The sequence below is a fragment of the Apteryx mantelli genome, chromosome 2, assembly GCF_036417845.1.
Source record: "Apteryx mantelli isolate bAptMan1 chromosome 2, bAptMan1.hap1, whole genome shotgun sequence".
Lineage (NCBI taxonomy): Eukaryota > Metazoa > Chordata > Aves > Apterygiformes > Apterygidae > Apteryx > Apteryx mantelli.
In genome coordinates this window covers 50,696,286-50,724,070 of record NC_089979.1, presented here as the reverse complement: position 1 = coordinate 50,724,070, position 27,785 = coordinate 50,696,286, and the positions used below count along the sequence as shown (strand labels likewise).

Below are 27,785 nucleotides of genomic sequence, written 5' to 3'. Positions count from 1 at the left end.
AATGTTTGCACACCGTGTTTTGACTTAACCATTTGTGATTTTAAATGCTCGGTCAGTCCTCCCTAAAAAAACTGCCTCGAAAAGAAAACAACCGTTCCTGATTCAAACTCTTGAAATGGAAGTGTCAGCTCCAATCAGAACAGCTTAGTGGGTGAAATCACATACCCCTCGGGGGGAGAGGGGAGCCTGTAACCCAGATAGGTGACATAACTTAAAGCACAGTGAACGGTGCTGTTCTAGCATGTTTACAGCTGCCTTTGCCGTTTCTGAATACATCTTGGATTTTTTGTTAAATTGCGCAGATAATTAAAGCCTCTTCATATTTACAGTCTGCTTCATTGGTACCATGAATTCTGTTTTCAGTTACTGTCTGCAAATTCCCTCTCTGCACAATTTCATACTAAGCAATAACACTTCATTTTACATAAGTTTTATCTGATGTCCCCATACAGAGCTGCCAGCTGTACAGCAAATGTGCAGCTCTCAAACCGAGGCCTACTAGGCCACAGGCTCCATCCTGAGATCTGTAAGGCACCTTGCTGTCATTGGCAAGCATTCCCTGCTATCACTGTTACCATCGCTCCACACTACACACAACTTAAAATCATCTGATTATTAGAATTTGTGGTCCACACTCCATTTTATCCTTTATTTAATTTATCCCCAGATCACACATTTGTTTAAATGTTTTGGCTGGTTTACAAATCATGCAGCCATCTGCACAGTAGGTGTGACACCATTTTTTAGACAAAAGTTACATTACAAAACAACAAAGATAAAGTCATTTGAAATGCTTTGGTGTTTGTTATTCTGCCTAGTCTGCTTGGACCAACTCTAAGAAATAAATAGAATTATCTGTGTAAATCGATGAACATCTATGAAAAACAACACCCAGCAGAACGCAGAGCTTGCTCCATTACCTACGTTAATATCATGACAGCTGAGAAGAGATGACCTGGCCCACTTCTCATCTCTCCTGTACAGATGGCTATTAAAGAGAAAGTATCCCTTTTGTATGGTCCATGTAGAAACCCTTTATGGGCTTTTCAGATAAGCCAGCATTGCCCACATGAGAGTAGCTTTCTGTTAGTATTAAACAGCACAGATTTCATCTATTTTTTAACCCAGCTCCTCACAAAATAAACCTACATTTTCTCAGATTTCATACCAAATGCTGATTTTTCTGGATATTTCATATACATCTCTGCATTTTCTAGACAACATGACAAAGTCTCCTCTAACTTTCTGGCAACTTCTTGCCAGTTCTGACTGTAAATAGGAGATTCCCAAGTACCCAAATGATTTTCTGATGCTAAGAGGGTATGATCCTTTCCTTCCATATAAAATGACAATTTCCACATCTTCTAACTGAAGAATCAGTGAAAGATGAGAGACAAAGGAAGTCTCCACCTCCTTCATCCTCTAGTGTGTAGATGCAAATCTTTGGATTCTTTTTCTCCAAACATGGAAAAACCTCTGGTAAGAGAGGCTTCACAATGTCAGTTTTACTGTACAGCAGTTAATTCTGCTATATCTGAAGAGGTGATGCTTGAGATCTGCATTATGCAACAAGTATTAGTTGCACTGTACAGTTTTCTCCATATGTGAAAGGAAAATAATGCTTTTTAATGACTTTAGGCATTACACAAAATACAGCATGTGTGAATGCCACATGATTTTACAACCAGGCTAAAGCCTTACTGGGCTCCAGAAAGCTGATCTTTTAGGTATTTCTTTTGTCTTGACATCAGTGATGTGGTCCACATGATCCGTAACTGCATTGTATAAATGGGAGGCAAATAAGATGATTTATTTTTATAGATTTATTATGCATGCACTTAATACATGCATAATGCAGACATGCACATGCACATCCACATAACACACAAATGTATAAATATATACATTATATATATTTATATCACTGTCACAAAAAAAAAACATGGGTTGCACTAAAGAGTGTTTTTATATCTTCTGATGCTTACACAGTATTTGCTATTGTAAAACATGGTTGCAACGTTTCTTTTCAGAGAAATTAACTTATTAGTTCCCAACTTTCATATACTGTTCTTTTTAAACTACAAATATTCTAGCACAGATTTGCCTAGCTGGGGCCTGATGAAGTATTTACTGGTGTAAACTAGAATCCTTTTGTCAGCTGCAGGCTTGTTTGGTCCCATTTTCCCATTCGCTTCCTAACTAGTGCTTTGCATTTTGTCGTCTTTCCCTTCACTTCCTCCCACTCCCCGCTCACACCTGCCACCTCGCTCAATGCTACACAACATCTGCCCCTCACCACAACAGACTTCACAAAATGTGTTTGCTGCATGATACTTAAAAGGTTAAAAAAAAAAAAAAAGTCTGTTTAGTCATAAGAAATGACCTATATAGAAATTTTCAAAGTAGGGTTGTGAAAAAGCACTGAATCCTGACCGTCACCTTCTTCACTCTTCCTCCCCAACTTTTCAGAGGGGTCGCAGCTCTTGCTATGACACTGGGGCTTGCTTTCTCCATCAACATAAGTAGCAGCAAACGACAAAGATTGTGGCTGTTTCCCCCCTTTTATCATTCTCTTTGTCAGCCTGATCAGTCCTCAATGGTAAATGTGCTGCTCTGTTGTGCACAGCCAGCGGCTCACAATTTGCTCACTGTGTTTCATGAGACAGTTGTTTGTGGCTGTTTGGAACACATTTACCTCTTTGGGGATTTATGCGCTAGTTGCAATGCCAAACTCCATAGTGATAGAGATTTCTTTCTAACTAAAATAGATAATTAGAAGCTGGTAATTATTGGTCAAGAATTATCAGAGTGAAAAAAATTAAGCTCTTCATAAATAGTTCTTGGCAATGTCATCTCTTTACATTATCTCATGCCTAACAGCACTTTACTCAGAGCACTTACAAATTTACACTTCTGCTGTTGAGCCTCATAATTTTATATGGAGTAATTCCTTTTCTGAGTTAAACATGTCAGAACTCCCTCGATTTTGATCCCCTCTGTATGAGTGTGTGTGCAAAATCCTAGGGAATATAGCAACTGTTTAGTCTATTTACACCATAGTGCATCAGATACTACAGATGTAAAGGAATCGAGGAAGAAAAAATGTTTAGCTGGTCTACTTAAAATAGGAGGCAGAAGATGAGCAGCGGAGTGCAGCAAACACAAACAATGGCATACTCTCTTTCTACACTCGCAGGTCAAATGCCAACTGTAAACTATGTGAGCAAAACAAAGGGATACCAGAAAGCTTCTTTCATTTCTACGTATACCCAGTAATAGAATTTTCTCAGGGAAAGCTGCTAGAAATGCTACAGATTCCACTCAGAGAGAAAAGCAGAAGAAAGAAGTAAGGCTGCTGAAGAATTACTGTTTGCCAGCACTTCCTAAAACCATATAAAATGTGCCTGCATTTACATTTCCTCCTGTTCCACTCAAAGAAGATACAAAGCTGAGAAACTGTTTTATCAACAGATTTCAATAAACACACCAACAATCACATTTTCATTTGGCAATCATCCTCGCAATTATCCAAACAAAAGTACATCTTTATATCTAGGTCCAAAACAATGCTTAAACAGAGGGCCTGTTTAACAAAGTCAACGCTTTGCCTCACTTTCTGTCCACAAGCATCCCCTAGCCTAAGCTGGAATCAGCGTGTAGTTTAAGCAAACATGGGCATTGCTTGACAAAACACGGCGTCTAGAGAAGTGAGGACAGATCTGGCAGCCAGGACTCTTGAACTTTCAGTCGCTTACGCTAAGCAAGGAATTTTGCTTCTTTGCCTCTTTGTCCTCATCTATCCAATGGAAAAGGCTTATTGCCCCATCTCATCACAAGGATGTTGGAAAGACTAGATTAAAGACAGTGGAACAGTTTTAAACTGTGAAGTTATAAAAGTAATGAGCATGTAATTACTGATGAAAGCCATCCCTGTTTTTTGATATCTAACTTGTATAACAACAAATGTAAATTGTTTCATTGTCAAAGATACCTAAGGTTACACTTCATTGGGTCATCTGCAGATTTTATTTTCCATTAGGTGGCATAATGCTTCTTGTTGAATTGATTGAAATGTATAATAAAATCTGTAAAAACATTATATACCCCTCTTAACAAAGAAGAGTAAGAGGCTTTTCAAATAGCCTCTAATCCCTCTTCCCTTGCTAAATGTCTAGTTGAGATTATATATGATTAGACAAAAACACACACAGACATACAACCTAAAAATACCTACCCTCAGTGGAGATATTTTAGCCAACAAAGTAATGCCACCTGCCTTATTTAAAAGTCTAAGTTTCAGACTGTGATTTTTTAAATGTATCTTTGCTTTAGTGACCTTCCATAATGTATCCTCTCTCTTTAGAAGTTAGCAGAATGAACTCAACTTATATCCCAGTATCGCACCCAATGGACGCAGTAATTAAAGGGCACACTAGCAAGTCTTCTAGGCCCCAAAAGCTGGTAAGCAACAACTCAATCACTCAAGCCTTTGATCGGCTGAGCAAGTATCTCTATGAGTGGTTCCCACCCACTTCTGAGTGGAGGGTGGTGGATGACCTTCCCCCTTCTTGCTGTTTGTCCCGTGTCCCAGCTGTTCCTGCCAGCTTCCTTTTTCCTCTAGTCTCCCTTCTATTCTTTTGTTATCTTTCCCACTTCCGGTGAGAGTTCATTTCCCCCTTTTTCATGTACTTTCTTCCCTTATTAATTGATATTTATGCCTGCTTTTTTTCAGTAGTAGAAATTCCCTCCACCTTTGTCCTCCCTGCCCTTTCTCCTCTGCTATTGCTTCTCCTTTTCTCATTTCTCTGAACTCATCTGGAGTCCTTGAGGTTAGAAGAAACTAATCTACATGTAACAATAATTGCAATATAGATAATGCTAACATTTTACTCTGAGAAGCAATACAGTTCCTGAGACTGTGTCATGATGTCTGGACCTGAAGGTTTGATCTAGGGATTATCACTCCCCTTGACTTTTAGCGTCCGCCTTCCCAGATTACCTTCCCTCTCCCTTGCGTGTAAAGTCCTTTTTCTTTCTCTTTCTCTCTTCCTGAAGCTTTCTCACTTTCTCTTCCCCAGAGGAGTGAAGACACTACATCTTGTTCTGCCAATTTCCTACTGAGAAAGCAGGGCAGCAAGACATATTTTATCAGATACACATAGAAAAAGGAGGGACCAAGGCATTTTGGACACCAGGGTTTTTTGTTTGGTAAATAGGCTGTGGCCACAAGTCAATATTCACTGAAGTGTTCTAAAATATTTTTCAATCTGCATATTGATATGCACTCAGGTATCTTCAGGTATATATATGGGTTATGCATTATATACAGTTACACAAATGTGTTTGTGTGCATGTTTTCTATATTATTTATAATACTATAAGCTCACCTACTGATACACATAAACTATGGCCAATTTTAAACATCTCGATGTCACCTCTTGAACCTTTCCCTCTAGACAGAATATGGTCTTGGAAAAAGGCCTGTGAACAATGATGTAAATTAAAGCAGGGAGCGAAATTAGAAAGATAGTTAAGGAAAGATCCAATTGGTGGTGAGAAGGCTAACAGAACTGGAGATCAGAAATTATTTTTCCCTGTGCTTCGAATTCTGAGGTTACATTCAGAACTCTCAGGAACAAAAATGCTGATATTCCTTTTACTCCACCTCAACACAAATCCCCTTGCATTTGTTTTATCAAGGCTGCATCATTAGGAGCTGCACTGTTAAGTCTGGAAGTGCAGATAAGAATCTTCCACTGAACACAGATTACCAAAAGCATAACCAGCAAATCTCCCTGCATGTTTTGCAAGCTCCTTTTTTATATCACTGGGAATATTCTACATTAAGCACATGTAAATCTGCGTCACTATGGTTATGTCATGAAGCAATATCATGCATGATTAGATACAACACAGGCAAAAACAATTAGATATTTTTTGAAAGATTCTCTTTCTCATCCAACTTTTAGGAATAAAACATAAGCACTTAATACTCAGTTTAAGAAAACCTCAGTCTTTTCAGATCTGCAGGCTGACACTAACTGGATTTCTCTTGCTTTACTTACTCTCTCCTCCCTTCTCTCCTCCCATTCTGACACTTTACTAAAGCTCATTCGGAAAATAAAATTTAAAAAACTGAAAATCTGAGTATTTCATGAAAGGCGAATGACGCCCCTCCTGAAATAGGAGGGAGCTGGGAAGTGGGTGGCAAGGAAACACACCACTCTGACATTCCAGCGTCACCCTTACCCACAAAGCATCCTTTCCCCTGTCCCATTTCAGTATCCACTGTACGCTGCAATTAAGAACATGTCAAACACCATATCCAAAGAAAACAACAGAAATGGAGTTCTGTTGTTGGTAATAGACTATTTTTAAATTCCACGTTACTGACCCAGATTGAATACTGCAAAGCAGTTCAAATTATCTTATCCCCAAAGACACAAAAATATCAAAACTAAGGCTTAATCCAACAGGCAAATCACTTAGCTGCTTTACAAAACCAGCTTCTTGTGTTTATTCATTTTTATGAAGAGTATATAAAATGTTCATGCTCTACATGTGTTAAAACTTATTAACAAAGCACTTAGAAAAATGAGCTATTAAGTTGTGGCAGGTAACTTTTATAGTGCAGCCAAATTACTCAGGCTCATGGAAGAAATTTTCAAGTTACCTTGTAAGAAAAAAACTAGTATCAAGCAAGTATTTTTGAGTTATAAAATTAAAAAAACCCAACAACTTCTTTTCTGTTGGATACGTGATTATTGACTTTATACCATACAGTTCCTTCTGTGTTTAGCAGCATTTATTACTGTAGCAAAAAAACAGCATTAAGAAAAGTAGGAGTATAAAATCAATGGTATCCCCCTCTGTCTTCAAACGTGAAATTTGGAAAAGAGGCTAAAAACAAAATGAGACAACGCTAGCAATGTTATCTTATTAGTGGGCAAATGATGTGCTTGATAAATTTAATTGGCTGATAGAACTCTTAGAGCTATTACTGAGTGGTTACCAAATTGAAAACATTATGGGTAATCCTAGGGGAATAAGCAAATAATAGGAAAATATGAATATCAAAGAAAAAGCAGCTTTTGTTTCATTCCAATTTACAACTGTAACAGCGTTGTAAATATCAAGCCATGCTTGGATCACAAATCCTAAAAGATTTTTTCAAATGCTTGTACCTTAAAGAGCAGATTCCATTACCGAAAACTGCAATTCCTTATTTTTTAAAATAAGTGATAGTATTTAATTGTCTATAGGTACACTCAGGATTGTTTCCAGATTGCTCAAACACAACAAACAATACTATTTTATGGCCATTTGAATTATTTATGTTTCCTAATGACAAAAACTCACCAGTTTTGATTTTGGACCAAGGTGCTTGAGAAGTACACAGTAGTATCATTACCATAATAACTTCTGAAATTAAAACCTGTCTAAAACTCTACGGAAAGCTAACATCCAGTTCATTAACCATTCCTGTTAGTTTGTTTTCAATAATGCAAAAATGATTAGAAGTTTAATTTGTTAATCACCTGTGTTTTGACTGGCAGCGGATATATAAATCTCTGCAGAAGTCTAAACTAGCCCTTGCAGAAAATAAAATATGCTAATGCTTTATCAAGTCTAATAATATGAATAAAAAAATCAATCATGCCTAGGTTAATCATTGATGGATGCACAATTAATTCCTCCTTAACTGTTTAATTTTAGAGGCAATGATGATCTTGAGTAAGAGAAATGGCTATCTGTCTTTGAGAAGGTTTAGTGCTTCACTTACCAATCATGTGGTTTGCAACGTGAACTTGGATATCCCATTCATTGTAGAAAACCATCTGACATTTGATGCACTGGTAGGTCTTCTTCTAAAGAAACAAGGGTAGATAAAATTTACTGAAACATACAACTGGAAGCATTTCATTATAACTTAAAATGCTGAGTTCAAAGTGGTCATTTAAAGCTCTCCAGTAGTGTTTTCATTAAGGTTTAATTATTAATATTAAATAATAACACTCTGCAGTTCTGTAGCACCTTATATCTGAGTTTCTTGAAATTCTCTAGAGACTGCTTTTTTTCAGCTTCCTAACTCCATGGACAGACCAACATTGCTAAAACATCAGCTTTATATTCATGGAAAGCAAAATGCAATGAGTATATTTGGGATATGATTAAAACAACACTGAAAGGGATGTGAATCCTTCCTTTTACACCAATGGATTGGCCCCACTCCGGAACTGCAATGAAGCCAGGAACAGAACCCAGGTATTATAAATCTGCTTCTTCCTCATTCTTGACTGGGCTGCAGAGTCTTCTCTGCACTATATATTTCAAGTGGTCCATCAGGTTGCCAGGAGGGAAAAAACCTTGCCAGTCTGGACGAATGTTACTGCATTCGGGCAGTAGCTGCAACATCCCCTGGGAAGCCCATACTAAAACAGGGAAGGCTGGCTGGAATCCAGCCAAAGAGCCACCCTACCAGCCACTTCAGATTGGGCCTGACTTACAAATCATTGTGTATACAGATCAAATTTCATTATAAATAAGGAAATGCATTACTTTGCTCTCTTTGGTGTATATGGAAAGTCTTTCACTGATGTTTTGGTGTCTTCTGAATTAGTTCTGCTATTTCACTTTTCCACAAAATATATCACTTGTCCAAAATATGCTACAGACTAAGCAAAAACATGATTTTATTTTCTCTTATCTTCTTGACCTAAACTGGCCAGAGATTTGATACTGGAAAGCACTACTTTAAAAGCCAAATTTAAGACTATATTCAAAATTTAAAGCCCATTGAAGAAAGAGCTGGAAGAAACAGCCAGTAAGATTTTGCTTTTTCATCCTAAGACCTTAAATCTGCAATCACCTAGGCATCTAATGAGACAACTCAGATTCATAAAATTATTCAACCGCACAGTTGTAGTATGAAGGACTAAAGACTTAAGGTAACAGTCCCGGAGAGCTCAACTACTGTTTCGAACACACAGTGAATACAAGATAAATCCTGAACTGGCAAATCAGGCCAGTAATTCAAGACACATGTATCTTTCTATAAAGCCACAGGACTTTGCCTACATTAGCCAAAAAAAAAACCTTTTAAAAAAATGCAAAGTTCAAAAAAGGCTGACACAAATGTGGTAAACTGCAGATTTACAATATATATTAGTTGGGGAAGAAGCAGGTTTCACCAGCTAACATGCAATGAAAAATACAGCTTGCCTTGTGTGTATCTAACTTTTGAAGAGTGTTATGTAGCAGGTGTTATCTATTATGTTAAAAAAAGTCTTTTTTTCTGAATCAAAACATTCTTAAAGAATTGTTGGACATGCTGTTAGTGCCTAAATTTGGATGCCTTGTCCCAGACAAAGTGCCCCTCCATTAAGCATCTTCCTACTCCAAGCCCTTAGGCAGAAACTCAAAGACTTTTTCAACATATGTCATTTTTTCTTACCAAGTTAACTGTAAAATTAGTGACTAATCAAAGTCAACTTTGAAATTAAGTGTTCCTGTGGGCTTCTCTTTACAAATCTCCTATTGCTCCTGATACTCAGAGGCTATTTTAATTTTCTTGATGACAATAACAAAATGTGTTGTGCTGCTTCTCAGTGAAAACAACCATAAGCCTTTTCTGCTGTTTTTCATTTAAACCAACTTTAGTTTTCTGAAATGTAACCAAATTAAATCCCTATGTAGAGAAATGAAATCAATGGACACCCAGAAAACAAATCTGCTTTGATTTAGTTTTACAATTACAATTGAAAAGCCTGCTGTTTAAAAAGATCCAATAATTTTTCTCATTTTTGGTTGTTGTGACCATACTGATAACATTGGTAGAAATTCAGATGCAGTCCAAAAACTTACTATTATACGTTGGTAAATTTAACCTTACCCTACTACATCTAGATCTATCAAAGACCTCTAAATAATGACAGTCATGATCAAAGATTTATTATGCTAAGCTCTTTACAAGATGCTTTTTGATGCTGACATATAGAACAACAATATTGCATAAATAACAATCACTCTCCCTTTTTTAAAACATTGTTTCCCTTTAGAACTAGTTAGAAAATATTTCTTACTCCCTGATGACTGGCACTATATATTGTTTATTAGCATACCCCTAGCATTATTCCTGATATGTGACTTTGTTCAAAAACAAAGAAACATAAACTTAATGGCTGGTCTTTTCTCTTGTTAGCACAGTAATACAGAGCGCATGTCAAAAATTGTCAGCAAAATTATGACTGATGTACATAATGACAAAACATATTAAGGTTGGGTTTTTTTGAAGTCTAATGCCAAAAACCAAACTCATTTGACAACAACTATAGTGAAAAAAAAATTACTAGCACTTGCTAGCCTCTTCAAAATGATCTGACATATTTGCAAAATCACACAGAGGTTTTCTTTTTATCATGAAGGAAGGAATTTTTTTTTTGACTGCTGCTTGATCAAAAACTAGTTCTTTTTTGTTCCTAAACATATTCTAAAATGTTGACATCAACTTTTATTAACTCAAAACACAGTCATCTCAAAGTGTCTAAACTTGTGCATGGATAAGTTTTGATTTTAAAAGCAACTCAGTAAATTCCGCTTACTCTTAGATTTTGAACATGATCAAACACAGTCCTTTTCACACCATTGTGAACAAGCAGCATGTCGGTATTTCCATGCGTTTCAGGTTCTGCAGAAGCCCTGTGTCCCTGCCAGAGTGACAGCTCGGTCTCACCAGCCTGGCTGAGCCCGCAGGACGCCTGACTGCTCATGGGAGCTCCTGGCTCAGATGTGCTCAGGGTTGGTCCCGACTCCCTGCCAGGGGCAGACCCGAGAGGAGAGTGTGTTTCCACAAAGGGGAAACTTGAGGGAAGAAGATAGGAATAAGCCCTGGGGTATCGCAGCTCCACATGCCTTGTCTGGATAACTAGGGAGGAGGACTTGCTTGCATAGCACCGCACGGCGGAAAAATAGCGTTCTGACTGAAGAAGCCATTTTAGTCTCTCAGGAAGCTTCCGGTGACATAGGAAGGCCAAGCTCCACACAGAAAGCTATGTGGGGCTGTGACAGCCATCCTTGCCGAACCTCGCTGCGGCCACTTGCAGGGATGCAGCCCTTCAGCACCTACACGGGAGTCAGCAGGACGGAGTGGGCGCCCAGGCCTTTCTGCTCCAGCTGTACGTGGGGATGGCAGGGGACAGCTGGTGGCAGGTATGTCCCTACCGGCCACCATCAGCCTCCTGCCAGACACTGCAGCTTGCCAAGGTCCTCATTCTCACGCCAAACACAAAAGTGGGTCGACGCACATTTATTGATGTAGAGTGATTTCATATTAGCTCCAGCTGGAAAAATATGCTTGAAAGGAAACGTGGACAAATCAAAGGAAATGAAAACCCACCATGAACAGGTTTCTGCATTTTCTGGTGTTACAACCAAGTAAAAAGAAGACAATAACCTTTTGGATCTGAAGTGGCTTTTTGTGTTCTCGTGAATGAATATTAACAAAATGCTAACATGTATTTTTCCCAAGTTTTTTCAAACTTAGGAAAAAAGAATATTTTTTATTTTTCTTACATATTTGCTGATGTGGAGGAGGCTACAGAAAAATACAATTTTTTTTCAGGAGGCTTTTTTAAACAAAATTACCTTATATCAACTCAATTTCCATCTTTTTGAAAATTATTTACTGGTGTTTGAGATTTTAATTATACTTTTGCTGTGATTTCCAGTGACTCTTCATATATAAGCCCCTTCAGAAGCAAAATATGTCTAGTCATGTTTCATTTTTAAGTCCTAATCTTCTCCCCCCACCCCATCCCCAAGCAGCATTGCTGGTATTGCAAACAGACATTGGAAATACATGAACTTCAAGAACTTGATTTTCAAAGCAGGTAGGGTAGTGCTTCAAGAGAAATCATAACTTAGGTCACCCAAAACTCCACTAGAAAAAAGTCAACAACTCAAGTGTCAATTTGCCTCCTCTATGCTGACTGTAAATCTGATGCCCAAGTCATTACTGGGGCTGTTCAAAATTGCCCTAGAAGAAAAACTGCTTGGAGTAAATGATTCACAAGAGCACTGGGCAGTCTGGTTGCTTCTTGCTTTCCTCTTCTTTTTCAATCCTGTTTTCAGACCCAATTTAAAGCTTTTGGGAATGCAAATGTGAGTATATTTAATGAGCTTTGGATCAGGCCTTCGATCCATGCAGAGCATATGTATGTGTCTTTCTAACCTTTTGAATAATTAATGTCACCTAGACCTTTAATTATTGTCCTGATCCTCACTTGTCACTTTGCAGTTTTCAGAATTTCCTCACTATGAAGGTGCCCAAACTGTCCCTGTCATGTTAAATCAGGCTTTGCTGCATCTATAAATGGCCCAAGAACATGGTCTTTCCAATCAGCACTTCAGTTCTGTGTCCCAGAATTTTATTTGCTTTCAAAAACAACGCAAAACAACTAATAAACACTCTACCAGGGATTTAGAGTTCTATTCACAAGTACATTAGATCCTTCTGTGTAGTCTTCTGTGCCCTGTGACTGTCTGGGGTATCCGTACATTCTTCTTTTTCTATTCCTTACCCTCATTATATTACTTGAAAATAAACTGCATAGGCTACTTATCTGCCCATGCTCCACCTCCTTGTCAAAGTCATTCTGAATTTTATTACCTGCCTATTTCGTTCTGACATTTCCCCAGTTTTGTACATCACCTTACTACTTATTCTTTCTTCCAGACTATGGATATGCTGCATACATTCAACAAAATTGGTGCAAATAATGATTCTTAAGGCTTTCCATTATTCACATCCCACCAACCTAACTTGCTTCAATTCACAAGACTCCTGTGCTTTCCATATCCAAGTTACTGTTTTCTTCCTTTTTTAATCAAATAAAGTAGCTCTCCCTATGCCATACTTACCCAACAGATTAGTCTTTTGTGCTATACTATTTGAAAAGCTTTGCTAAAATACTGGTAAATCATGCTTATAGGCTCCTCTGTCGGTACTTGTGGCTACTCTCTCAAAATACTCTTGTCAAAAATTTTAGGCATGATACCCCCTTTGTGAATCTTTGTCCTCTATTCTTCATTAAGTACAAACTTTTTAGGTGTTCTTCTATCATGTCTTTGATTAACCTTCCTCTCGTCTTCCTCACTATTTAAATAAAACTCATGTAATGTCATGAATAATCCTCACATCCCCTGTTAAATGTCTGTTAACAGTAACCTTTTCCCAGGCTGCTGCTAACTTCTTCTGTTTCCTAAAAAGGACTGTAAATATATCTGCTTAATGTTTCCTTTTATCTTCAGCTACTTTATCTGAGAGTTTTGGGATGGATCTTTTTCTGTTTTTTTAAGTCACTTTTGTATACTATATTCCATTATATCACACCTAGTCCGTATCTCTTTCTTCTCTGTGGGCAGAATATGCTACAAGCTCCAAGTCAAAGCATTTTCTTCAACAATATTGGTTTCCTTGACCATCTATACCATTTCTAGGTCTCCTATATCCCCCTTCTAACTGAATGCTTCTTCCCTATATGAAGTAACCAAAAATGTGTCTTACAGCTTCTAAAGCACCATGTCTTCATTCTCTCTTTTGTACACACAGGCTTGCAGGCATCCCTTATTTATTCTATACTCTTTTCAGAACTCTCTTGCACACAATAGTTCTACTACCAAAAATGGCTTTGACATGTACTGTTCACCTAACAATAATCTCCTATTTACAAGTAGGTAAAGTTTTTACCCTTGTCACACCAGTAAAGGGGACTTTCAATGCTTTTCTCACTCCTCAAATTCAGCACAGACCAAGGGCATGGATCAATGATACAGCAGGGCCAACTTACTGCAGCCAAAACAGTGATCCCACACTTCCCACATCCTCAAATTCCCTTCTCCCAGGCCATTATTCACTTCCACTGTTTCCCTCACATTAAATCCAGGATGGAGCTAATTGAACCTGTTACACCAATAGGAAGGTAACCTGAAAAGAGAGAGTATGTTCCATATTTGTGCTCCCAGCAAATCATGCAAAACCAGGTAAAAACTTGCACACTAACTATAGCAACTTGTCATGCTGCAAGCTGATTTTTCACATTATTATTATTTTTTAAATGTTAGCAGTGTGCTCAGCCCTGCCTAAGACACAAAAGCAAGCATGGTCCCAGCCTGAAGAGCTTATTTGTCCACTTACTCATTCTTCATCATAGCTCAGATTATTTTTGACAGTACCTTAACTGAGGATTTCTTTTCTATCTTCCTGGATGCTTATTTTGTCAACCTTAAACTTTCAAAGAACTAAGCATATGTTAGACAGTTTCACTGCATAGTTAGCTATTTATCTTGCTTATGGGGCACTGTCAGCTTGCATTTTTTTTGAATTGACTAATTGCTAACTCTTTCCATTGCTAATAGAACATCCTTTAATTAGTATTTCCTGATTGCTTTAAAAACATGTTCTTAATGATTTTATGAGGATTTTTGTATTCTTCTGCTTTTACTTAGAAGGGTCTAAAGTATAATGAGGTCTGAGTGCACATGCCTAGAGACAGTACAATCAATCCTATAAGGTAAGCAAAATGAAAAATGGAGAAAAACGTTTTTTCTAATTTCTTTCATTACAGTTACTTTTTGCTTTAGTGCACGAAATATATACAGGCAGAAATATGAATATTCGTTCTACTGGCCCTTCCTTCCCCATTCTGCTTGAAGTCCCCCTTACAGTCTGCTGTTCTGTCTTTCACCTTTCTACATTCTGCATTCTGCATATACTCATGCCTCTCTTCAATGTCTCAGTTACAAACCTTTTCTTCCCCTAGTTGGTGAAGAGCATTAGCTTGCAACATCTCACATCCTAACACAGAAAGTACCACATCTTGCAACATTTTTATATCGCATCTCTTCCGTTTGGGCTCCCTAATCCCTTAACTCTTTCTAAGTCTTTGAAAACTCAGTACTGAAGTGAGGTACCTATCAAAAAAGTGACTCTTAACCCTGGCAGCATGTGGCTGTATATTTATTTTCTCTCAATTACTTTATATCAGATTTACACAGTTCATGAGTACAAACAGCTTTAAGCACTGTGAATTTGATCTGGGATCTGAAAAACAAATACGCTTCTTTCTGTCTTTCCATCCTAGGGCCCAATCCTGGGCAAGGCTGGGCCTCTGAACGTTATGACTCTAAGTGCTTAGCAATGTTCAACAATCAGGAGCCAACTGTGTCAACAACTGAACTCTCTGTCATCATCCCTATGTACTTCTGTCTCCTTACATTGCACTTAGAATTGAAGAAGGCTACCAATCTGAGAACCTCTTGAGCAAGAGAGCTGCTAACCCATCAAGAAGCATCCCAGAATTCAGCATCTCACTATCAGAGCAGCTGTGCAGCTACGGACAATAAAGAGAAACTACAGTTGATACTGCATTAATAATTTTGCAGATGATGTGGCATCAAAGCACAGGCAGTAAAGCATGACTTGGCAGGTCTGAGATATGCAAGAAGCTGATATTCTGAGTAAGCTGATTGATAGACTGAGCGATTTTTTTTCACCTCTTTTTTCCTTTGTTTTAAAAAAGGCATACTGAGACAGACTGTCATTCAATAAAGCCACTACTTTCTTCACCAACAATCAGCAACAGATGTAGCCCAATAAAATTAATAGTTTGCAAATATGCACAAGAGAATACTCTTATGTCTCTTTTCTCCATCACAAATTTTGTAAAAGCTCTCTGGATTTTAACAGAAAGGAAAAATTGGGTTTTTTTATATACCTTGTTTTTGTTTATGTAACTAAAACACTAAAAGCACTTTTCTCCCACACTATACAAACAGAGACTGTGGAAAATTAACGCTGATTAATTTCACTTTCTGAAAGCGTGGCTCAGGACCCTTCCCTTGCCCTTACTTGTCCACTTTCAACTCAACATGCATTCCTGCAGAATTCTGGGCTATATCTTACCAAGAAACTCAGTCATACAGAATTGAACTTCTGCTCAAAAATATGCAATACTGTATTAAAATTAATGTACAAACAGAAATATATTACTCATACATAATATATAAGAAATTAATTTTCATTGAAATATCAGGAGGAAGATTAAACCCTTAGATGCTTCTCATGCAATTAGCTCTGCACTTGTGGAAGTCAATGGGACTGCACAAATGAAGGCTTCACACGATACACCGGCAAGGCTGGGGTTTTACAAAGGTTTGCCTACACAGAGAAATATGCTAGGAACAGAATTCTACAATCGCTCTGTTGTAATTATAATTTTGCTCTATATGGACACTCTTAGGCCACATCAGTGTTAACAAACCGACTGGTAGCATCTGAGCTGGCATACAGCTGCTGACATTGCAATGATGCTTGACTGCATGCCCAGATGGAAAACCTTTGCTGGGGCAGCCCAGCTGCACAAGGAAGTGGTGTACCAGCAAAACAAGCACTCCACTGAGCCAGCCTTCATCACCAGCCACAATGATTTCTGTCTAGCAATTTTTCTTGGTAAGACATACTCACTTTCCTCTCAGGGAATTATGGAAACTTCCCACAATTCCCTCTGTCCCATTTCATCATCTTTTACTTTCATATTACTTCTTAAAATTCCAGCAGTTCCTCTTGGGTACATCCTGTAATAAACTCATTTCTTTTAGCATGGGGCTTCAGTCTGCCATTTCCCCATCAGAAAAAAGAGAGACTGCAGAATTTGTTTCAGAAGCAGAATGTCACAACTCCTGTGTTTGCAGGACTTCAACCACCATCACATGGACTGCCAGCTGTGAAGCAGGGAACATAAGAAAACTGAGGAACTATGGTAAAAGCAGATAGTTCAGGAAAATCACCAGGTGTTGCAAACATTCCCTGAATAAACTTATAAAAGAAGCACCAAGCAGCAGAACAGGATCAACTGCAAATTTGCCACCATCAGTGACAGTTGCAGGATTTTCATATGCAGACAGTTGTTTCCTAGAGTTTGGCGCTGAACTTATTCCAGCTATCAGAGAAGAAAACAACAAGAGGACTGTTTTGGCAGTGGAAAAACAGGTACAAAAGGAAATCTGGAAACCTGCAGTCTCAGATCATTCTCTGCTGGTGAACAACCTCATTTCCTATTGCAAAATGTAGAGGAAGAGGTGGCCTTCCAGATACGAAAAGCCATTAGGTGTGCCTTTTTGCACAGAACAGTGAATCTAGATAATGGGCAAGAAACAGAGGAAATCCATCCCACACAGGATACCAAAACTGTGGAAGCATGACTGAAGGGGACAAATAGCTCCCTTCTCTCCTATCTCCCACCATGTTTTTGAATACACAAACAACAAGCAACTTTTTAATGGCTATATGTGTAACAGTCGCTCCTTGGAGGCATTTCCCAGGCATTAGGAATGATCAATGAATGAGGCCTGCATACTGAGGAATTCAGAGCTTTAGTAAAAACTGCAGGCAGGGTCATTTTTTCCCAGATTGGCACACTGTTACTGGTAGAACTGTACTGAGAGGCTCAATATCAGGAGAAGCCCTACCCTTTCATTCCCTGACTTATGAAGCCACATACTAGCACCAAAAGTTTAACCACCAAGGAAGAACAGGTTAACATGAATGTGCATCTGGTAAGCCAAAAGGCTGGTGAAAATTCCCATGGCAAGACACATGCTTCTGCTGTCATATCTGAAACTGTATTTTATACAATAATTTGTGAAGCAATGCAGGAAATGGAACAAATGGAAGACAGTATTGGTAAGGGAAAAAAGTATCCTCTGATTTTGAACAACCAGACATAAGACCAATTACCAGCCATCACAGAGCTATGGGAGATCAAAAGAAGAGGACTCTTTAACAAGATGCCATGTATCAGTGGTTCATTTGTGTTCATTTTGTACAACTTCATGACATAAGCAGTACTGGTACTACATGTTCATTTTAAATTAATAGCCCATTTGATGTCTCTGGTGACAGGGTAACAAATTTGGGTGTTACATTTGTTGTGTGAGACAAATAATACAAATGTTACAAATAACAATTTTATTGAACAGTAGTAAAAAAACCAACAACACTTCTCAAAACATTTACAGTCATGTAAGAAGTTATTCTGTGAGGACCAGAAAGACCACAGTTTCTTGTAGTTTCATTTCTTGTGAGTGACTTCTGTGTAAAAAGCAGGTATGAACTTCAGTTAAAGCCATCTTCCTGGTTTGGATCTCTACAAGGCCTCTTTCATGTTGGATTCTATCACCTACCTACTCACCTATCTTCCCAAGAGCTATAAAAACTTTATAGGCTTTGAGACTCCTACTCATCTATAAAGTTTTGGTTGAAACTGGCCAAAAGTGCTTCAAAAGTTAGTGGGGCAAAGGAGGGAACTTTCCAGAGGTACACAGACAAAAAGAGACATGTCATGACTTTCTACATCTTATTTCCAAAGATAATCAGGCTAGAAAAACAGTGAAAATCGCTTGTTGTCCCTACCTGCACCTGAGGTCGGTGTACGAATACTCATCACAGTTTTGATTTTCCACCAGGGCTGAGTGGAAGGGAAACTGTAGCTTGTAATACTGTGTACTTGGCCAGTAGACACATATACAGGGAAAGCCCCATGAAGACAGTGGGCTGCATAGCGGACCTGCTGGAGCACACAGCTTAGGATGTTTTGTCTTATAATGCTTTGTGGAATCCACACTCGCCCTCTCTGGAGATGCTTAACGTCTTCATTCGCTTTCCTACGCCCCCCTCCAGGTCTGTCTTTCTTCAAGCAGGCACTCTCCCCACTGCATTGTTTCACAGAAATCTTGACTTGGGGCTCTTGTGAAGTTTGGAGAACATCATCCTTCTTCTTCTGACGCAAAGTTGTCCCCAGGTGTGGAGAAGGTGCCTCTCCAAATTCCCCAACCAAAGCCTCTGAGAAATAACAAGACAGGCAAGCAATATTAGATTTTAATGACTAGGAAACAGGAAACTAAGACAGAAAACTCACTACAGTCATTCCTCTTGCTTCTGTTCAACAGTTCCCAGCCAGCACATGGGGTTCCTTTCATAGACTAAGTTCATGACATGTATGAGAAGGTGGGAAGTCTGCTACTTAACTCTGGTAGGATTTACAGCAACAGTATAATAAATAATGGCATCCTTGTTAAATTCAGAAAAGACTCTGTCTGATAGCTCACTACTAAAGGTGTAAAGACCAAGAGAAGAGAAATGTTTAAGTCTGTGTCTTGCCAGCAACTCCACAACAGTGAAGTCAATTAGAGCACAGTGAAATATGAAGGTGGCCTACTGTGGCAAGAAAACTAGGGTAGACCTTCCTAGAAATACATGGTTACATCTTAAATAATACCTTCCTGAAAACAGTGTGAAAATGATGCCAGAAGACAAAAAGGATATATTTAGGGAGCTCATTCGGAAACTCTTCAAGCAGAAAATATGTTTGCCACAGATTTCAAAGCCAAATTTTTGCACCAGCAACAAACCTTCTTTACCTCTTTCTGTCCCTGAATCCAAAATCTAGCATGAAAATCATTTGTTCTGGGCCCGGATTCACTGACAGGAAACCCAAGGCACTACTTTTTATGTTTACATTACAAGTTTATGCGCTTATTCATAAAAATCCTGTAGTTTGAATGATCAGCTCGGATTGCTGATGAGGATTATTTTAATTTCTTTATGTATTTCAATTAAATGCATGACTATCGATTTCAGTGCATTTTTTTCCGTTAAAAGCACACTGATTTATGTTGCTAAAAATGCTATTGCCTGCCCTGCCAAAACCATGCATCTGGGAACATTTCTGGGTTTCTCATAGTCATTTCTCTCCTCTTTCCGCCTCTGACTGCCAGTGCATGCTGTTGAACAAACCAGCTACTTCAAAAGGCAGTTACTGTTCTCCATCTTTCTAAGTTTGGCAGCATTTTGAAAAGGGGGGAGGAATAGGAACAGAAGAAAGGTAGATTCAGTGACCATAAATAAAGAGGAGAAAAAAATGTAATGGTAAAACAACACACCTACCTGAGTTCCGTTCTTTCTGCCCAGGTAATACCACTTCTGGACTCATCTGAGCTGGGATAAGTTGAGTCTCAAGGAGCCACCAGCTCTCCGCAGTATCTGCATCCTGTGACCCCTGTCTCCACAAGCTCATCGTTAGCCTGTGCTTTCAGGACTCCTTCCAGAACGGTGCTGTGACATGCCCACTGTCCCTTGCTGTGACATGCCCATCCTGGCATCCAGGATGCAACAGGACAAAAGGGGCAGCCCCAGATTCCCACTTATCCTCCTTTTCAGATGGTTTGACAATTGCTAGTTCTTCTCTCCTTTGTCCAGTGTTTTTGATCCTCCCTGCTACAGTGAGTCTCTGCAAGTCTTCTGCAACACCTAAATAAGCATCTTTATTCCTGCAGCGATTTGGCAGTGCACTTGCAGTGCCCCATCTCTTCTCAGGACCAGAAAACCCAGGATGTTCTTGTATTATTAATGAAAGACTGTCTGCATTGCCACAGGTAATAAAGTATTCACTTAAGCTTCACATTCATGCAACAAAGTGATACATAACTTAAGCTACTCACAGAAGCAATTATACCTGCTGAGCTTCTACTCTGGATGTTACCAACAGGACCCCAAACTGAGCATGGTTGCACACACGGATACACTAACATAAGGTAGATTTTACCAGTAAATCCTTGATGTAGGCTGGAGTCCATTCCCTCCTCCCCCTGACATTCAAGCAATTAGGAGTATAATTATTATTATTGGTTATGCATGTATGGAAGTCTTGAAGTTTAAAAAGTAAAGGCCCATATTTATGCTGAGTCAAGAGTTCTCTCATTAGGTGCATGACAGCACATTAAGGAGGAACAAGAGAAGTAAGGCTCCAGTTCTTTTTGAACACTGCTTTTCATCTTTCAAATGCTTTACAACAGTTTATTGTAACTAAGCATGGCAACACACACTTTTCGGGTAAGTAGCTATCACTCTTATTTTCTCCACAAGGAAAAAAAAGCATAGATGTTAAAGTGGATTGGTCCAAATCAACAGAGCACATGAGTGATAGAAAAAGGACTAAGACTTGGTTCCCAAATCACTGTCAGATCAAACGTTGTTCTTCACTTTTAAACATTAACTATTACCAAGATTATTATTGTAGCCTAACAGTGTGTTTGCAATAACTTAGGATCTTTACAAGGAATCTACAGCCAGAATTGAGCATCTCATCAAGCTCAAAGAATAAGTTAGAGAGTCTCCAATTTTAGAGTTCTTTCTACAGCTATCCACCCACAATCTGCCTGTTTAAATCTTTTTGATAGGTTATGGGTACCAGATTCAACAACATTACGGGCTTAATGAGTTCCAACCTGTTCCCTGAGTTGTGGTAACTGATGAGAATTGCCCATCATTTCCCATTCCAGCTGAAAGATAAAGTACATCAGCTAACTCTCAGTGAAGATGATTCAGGGCAACATGTTTCACTTAGCAAGTAAGGAGACCTCAGAAGGTATATATAGTAGCTCAGCTGATGACATTATGCCATATTAAGGCAAACACACCCAAACATATTTTTGAACGCAAGCTAAAAAAGAAAGAGAAGTTTTCTAGTTTTACAATGAGAATACTTGAAAAAGAAGCCAGAAGTCTCATATTTTAGTGTTACCTTTTCTCTTAAAAATGTATTTTCAAGTACTCTTACCATAGTAATCTAAAACCAAGTAACAAAGAGTATTCAGCACTATTAATAGTCTGACAGCTGCTCTCCACATTCTTCTTGCTTCTGGAGGGAAAAGTTCTTCCGGTCAAGTAGGACATCTCAAACCACATAACTCCCAATAACACAAATGAAATCTTCACTCCTCTAATATTATGATTTTTGTTTTGGTTGAAAATTTCCCCAAAATAGCATGTTGTGCTGCCTTCAAAATCACATTCAATTCAACAAATATCCTTCCCAGTGTAGCACCAAAGCCACTGACTAATAACAACTTTTAGAAATACAGTTTGCTTTTACTGTTTGTGTTATATGCTTATGTTTTCATTTCTCTCAGCCTCAACATCAAATCTATAGTGTTAAACATTTGTGTATTACCACTTTCAGTTTTGATTCTCATTGCTATAATGTTTGGGTCACTACAATTTGAAACCAGTAATATCTGTTAGGGAAATAAACTATCTTTCAAGATTTCACAAAAATGCATTTATGGTTTCTAGAAGTACTAATGCTCTATCAGGAACTTGATAGCTTTGTGCCTCCTACGAGAAAAGAATCTGAAAGTCTAAGTTACCTATCTGGAGACTAGAACCACAGACACTGAAAAATCAGTTTATGAGCTCTGAATGGGAGGGCAAATGGCGACTGGAAAGCATGCAAATGCTATTCACAAATCTTGCTGTAGTTTGAAAGGTTTTTTTATCTTAAATACTTTTTTTCAAATAAAAGACAAAGAGTGAGGCGGTAAATCCATTCAGAGTAGAAACACAATGCCAATTAGAAGATACAAGAACTCTGATTATACATGATCTAAGTACAAGAAGATTCACTGATGCTACTGAAGGTAGCTGACCTCAAATCACCCACTCAGGTCCCCAAATCTCTTTTTGTAGAGGTTACACGCAAGAGAAAGCCAAGCTGGCAACATCTTATCATGGTAACTGTTTTAAAACATGTGATTCTGATCATGCTTGAGGCAGTGGAAACTGGCTTCGAACATGAGGGAGAAGAGAGAGATTTCAAGTAATCGCAAATAATACTGTGGGAAGATGAAACAGCAACTAGGATGACTCTGAATTTATCAAAAACACGCAGCTGGTCATTCCATGATTCCTGCACACATACATACAGCAGTACTACAGGACCATCAAGGGCCGGACCCGCACCTAATAAAAATCATACCTTTTTCCTCTTATTTGAAAATAAGATTTTCTTTAGGCCTGCAGTTCTCAATCTTTTTAAGTGACCTGCCCCTCATGTAAACCAAATCCCATTCCCCAACTGCCCCTCTACCATTGCAAACTGAAGATTTGCAGTCCTGGGCAACCTGCTCTAGCTGACCCTGATTGAGCAGGAGGTCTGGACACATGATCTCCAGAGGTCTCTGCCAAACCCCAACTAGCATGTGAACCTGTGAAAGCATCCACCTTACCAGGTGGATGTACCCTGCCCGGAGTCTCCCAACTCCATATCCTCCTTGGTGGCACTGCAGGCCCTGGGCTGCCTCAGCGGCCTCCTCCCAGCTTATTTCCAGCTATGCTCTCAATAACTCCACATCTGGGCATCCTTATGTATCTCCCCTCTTTCCTCCCTCCCTCCAGTTTGAACAACACCATATTGGATGACAGGCTAAGGGATTTCTTACCTACTAGATGGGCTCACAAACATGGAATGAGGAAGTTGATGGAAGAGCAGCTCCCTGACTACAGCGTATCCATTCACATTCATAGCAATGGGTAGCACCATGCTTCCACCATTCCAGATTGAAAGCTTTCTTGAAACAATAGCTATTACTTCTTATAATTTCTGTGTGCTGTGTTTTTAGGCTTCCTGAACTGTTAAGGGCCATTATGCAAGATACCAGGCCTAAAATACTAACTCTAAGTCATTCTATTGATAATATTTCTGAAGACAAAACAGTTTTTCTTCCTTCAGTACATGACTCCCCTCCCTCTCCACCCCTCACCATCCAGGTGTTATTGCTTGGTCACTGATGACTGAGGAAGCAGATAAAATCTTTTGAAAGTTTGACCCTTTGTCTTCCTGAAATGTGTATTTACTTTCTGAGCTACGCTACATGGATGGGATTTTAATCATCATGCACTGAGTGTTTCAGGGACATCAAAAAGTTGTTCCTAAGGAGCAGAAAGAAAACTAAAAGATGGAATCACACCAGAAGGACTGCAATTTACCTTAGGCCAGTGTTGCACTTCTTTTTAATTAAAATATTCTAAAAAGAGGGAAAATTAATGTCTACAACACAATTTACAAAAATAACCCCCAATTTGTTGTTCACAAATATTTTTTAAAAATTCAGCCCTTATGCCAGCATTTTGCCTCACTATATTCTACTCCTCTGTCATTAACACTCTCTGCCGTAAGCACAACTCCTAGCTGGGGATTCCAATGTGTAACGGAGCTAAGATAAGATTCCAGATCTCAGTTGTGCTGGCATGAAGATAGGTCTCCTCAGTGATACAGAAGACAATATCCTAGGGAGACTGGAATTAGTCTTATTCTGCACTATTCAAGCCAAGATGTAAGGCACATCAAGAAGCAAATAATTACTAGCTAATGGCTACGGATGAAAATGTAACATGTTTCAGCCTAAGCATTTCATGACATGTGACAAAACAGCTTGAAAAATGGGGATTTTTTTCCAAAAGGGTGGAAGGTGTCAAGAGCAAAGAAAAAAGGGTTACCTCTTCAGATTGGGAGGGGCTGATTCTGGGCATTGGAGATACTTGTGGTGTTTTCAGCTGTGTACTGTTGCTGTCTGGAACAAGCTCTCTGTGGATTGACTGAATATGGTTTTGGAGTTCACTTTCTGATTCAAATTTAACATTGCAACTAGAACATCGAGTCTTCAGTCCCCCTGCCTTGCTTTTGTTCTCAATGGAACTCAAGTTCTCATTTTGGCCCATGCCTTGTCTGTTACTGCTTGAAGGGATGTTGACACTTGGACTACCACTTTTACTGAGATTAACACAGCTAGCACACAGACCATATGGCAGACCGTTGATGTCAAGTTTCACTAAATCCTGCTTTGAACGGAATTCTTTCAGGCAAGAAGCACACTTGTACAGTTTCTGGAGATGCTGTGCACGCCCTGTGGACTGCACGGCAGAACCATTTCCAGTTTTCTGCATGTGGAAAGTCCCGTGGATTTTTAGTTCCAGCGTGGAGGTAACTGTTTGCATGCACACCACACAGCGAAATCCTGTCAAGGAGTTCCTCAAGTCAGGGTGCATTTGGCAATGCTCTAAAAATTCCTCCTCGCTCTGGAGAGGCATCTTGCAAATCCTGCAGTTTCCAGTGTCCAGGCTCTTACTATGTGTGACTTTATGTTCGGTAAGAGTCAGAAGAGAAGGAAACCGCTCACCACAGATTGGGCACATATAATGTTTCACTGGTCCCAAGTGTGTCTGCATGTGTTCGCGGAGCCCATTTTCAGAGAAGAATGTTCGAGAACACACATTACACTTGTAATTCCCTTTAATGAGTTCAGCCTTCTTCTTCACTATGGCACTTTCTCCAGGTCGAATATTGTGGTCTCGAAGCTGGTGATTTTGCAGGAGAGTCTCCATTGTATAAGCTGCCCCACAAATGTCACAGCCATACATGGGTTCGGATGTGTCAACATCTTCCTCACTGCCATCATGGCTGTTATGGGACTCCTGGCTATTTGTCAACAAGGTCTGGAGTTCCACTTCCTCTTTCTGAACCTGCTCAGATGCCCCATTCGTTCCACAGTTTGGAGGTTTTGTTTCAAAAACACAATGTTTTTCCCTTAAGTGCTTTTCCAGCAAGATGATAGCATGGAAAGCTTTGCTGCAGAACTTGCAGTTGTACTTCTTGCTGTGTGTAGTAATGTGACATTGCAGCTCCACCTCTGTACCAAAGGACTCACCACAGAAGATGCACTTGTGCACTTTGCCTTGGTTCTCCAGGTGGTTGTGTTTAACATGAAGCTGTAGGTCAGTCTCATTGCGGAAGTCCCAGTTACAAGACGTACATCTGTATACCTTCTTTTCATTGCTGTGCTTCACAGCCAAGTGTAACTGAATGGAGACTTTGGAGTCAAAAACCTCTTGGCACAAGGTGCAGCGGAAGAATACAAATGTATGCATGTCCAGCAGGTGTTTCTGCAAGTCATCCACAGAAGTGAACTGCTTGTCACAGCTTTCACAGATGTAGTAGGTCGAGGTGATCATGAAATGAATGGTAACATGCTTCAGCAGGGACTCCTGATTTGGAAATTCCTTGTTGCACTGTGGGCAGGTCAGTTTTGGCAGGACAGTGTCAAGGTGTGTTTTCAAATGAGTCTGAAAACCGTCCAAGGAAGTATACTTAGCACCACACTGATTACAAATATATTCACCTGCAGGACGAGGAGGAGCACCCCCAACTGCCTGCATCATTTTTAAAGAGGTCTGCTCAATGGTTACAGGAGATAATGGACTCATGGCTCTGGATTTTTTTCCATTGTGGATGTAATTCAGTGCCAAAGGAATGTTCTTATGGTTCTCCTTGATATGTTTATTCAGTTTAAGAACACTATTAAATATTGGAGAGTTTGTACAGTAAGAACAAGAATACACTTCCACCACTGGATCTTTTGGGGTTCCAAGCACAGGGGAACCAAATCGGGAACTGCTAAGATCACAATGGACTTGTCTAATGTGCTCTTCCAGAGAAGAATCTGTAAGAAATCCCATGTAGCAATGGGGACAAAAGAATGCATTACTGTCCTTAGCAGCAGGGTTGGCAAATCCATGAGAACATCGGATATGTTCTTGAAGAGTGTTAAGGTCATTGAACACTTCAGAGCAGAAGTTGCACTGGTACACCATGGCAGGCATGGTAGAAACAATCAACGCTGGGTCTGGAGCTTCATGGACTTGCTTAAGATGTTCATTCAGATTGTAGAGAGACGGCAATACCTCCAAACAATACTGACAGATATGGGCTTGTTCGGGTTTATCCAAATGCATAGTTTTCAGGTGTATCTGCAAAACTGCAAGGCTGGAAAATAACTGTTTGTTGCAATAAATGCAGCTATATGTAACTTTTGCTTGCTTACTTGAAGGACCAGTGATATCTGGCACTTGCTGAGCTGCCCGCTTCCTTCCACGACCCTTTGGTATAGGGGGAGCTGTTTCCACCATTGTTGAACTATCCACCGAAAGATTTGAATCCGGAGTGGTGCTAGAAACTGAGGTGTAGCCCACGGTTACCAAAGATGGGCTGTTGCTGTGGTTGCATGACTCTGGCTGCTGGTGACTATCCATGTGGCTGTACAGCTCTTCCACAGTGTGAAAGTTCTCAGAGCAAATGCTGCATGAATTCTTCTTCTCACCATTATGAGCCTGCTCCATGTGATTTACCAGGGATGTTTCCTCTACAAAGAGTTCATGACAGTAAACACACTGAAGAGCAGATCGGTCTTCATTAGGGGAACACTCAGGGTGACATTCTGCAATGTGCTTCTGAAGATCTTCAGGAAAATCAAAGCCTTCTTCACACTGACTGCATTTCTGAGTGTCTTTCATTTTCCAGTCCTCCATACGCGAGGCAGACTGAGAGCCATCTTTGTTCCTCTCATGAACCTGCATGTGACCATGCAGCGAACTAGATGACAGAAATCCACGTCTACAAATGGCACATTTATATGGCTTGTTGGACGTATGAGTCTTTAAGTGAATTTTAAGATGATCGCTCCTTGAGAATGCTGCATCACACTCACTGCAGTGATACTTCTTGTCTCCTGTGTGAAGCTTTATGTGGCGGTCCCTGCTGCGTTTGTGTTTGAAGAGACGACTACAATACGTGCATTTGAAAGGGAGCTTGTCACTATGACTTTGCTCGTGGTGCTTTAAGTAGCTGAGGCGGCTGAACGATTTGTCACAAAACTGGCATGGATAGGGCAACCCTGGGCCTCCTTCCTCTTCACCAAAATCACAACCTTCTCCATGGCTTGGGGAAGTCTGGTCTTTGCTAGAAGGTGATGATGCTGGCCATGAGCAGGTGGGGTCATCCTCAACATCCACTCCATCTGAAATGAGAAAGAAACATTCCCACAAGCTTAATCCCTAC

The 27,785-nt window shown here is 39.5% G+C and overlaps 1 protein-coding gene across 5 annotated transcripts in view; it reads right to left on the bottom strand.

Moving 5' to 3' along the window:
* The window catches only part of ZNF521 (zinc finger protein 521), a 233,195-nt gene that overhangs the window by 112,066 nt on the left and 93,344 nt on the right, over positions 1-27,785 (bottom strand). Inside the window, exons 4-6 of one of the 5 annotated variants that reach the window (XM_067290617.1) lie at positions 24,392-27,744; positions 7,784-7,868; positions 1,509-1,775 (exon numbers count right to left, since the gene is read on the bottom strand). In XM_067290617.1, the coding sequence (XP_067146718.1) occupies positions 1,690-1,775; positions 7,784-7,868; positions 24,392-27,744 (3,524 nt within the window). In that variant the 3' untranslated portion in view covers positions 1,509-1,689. Of the gene's footprint in view, positions 1-1,508; positions 1,776-7,783; positions 7,869-18,000; positions 18,899-24,391; positions 27,745-27,785 lie in introns of those variants that run through there. The other 4 variants (XR_010883319.1, XM_067290615.1, XM_067290616.1 and 1 more) reach the window with 4 other exon arrangements.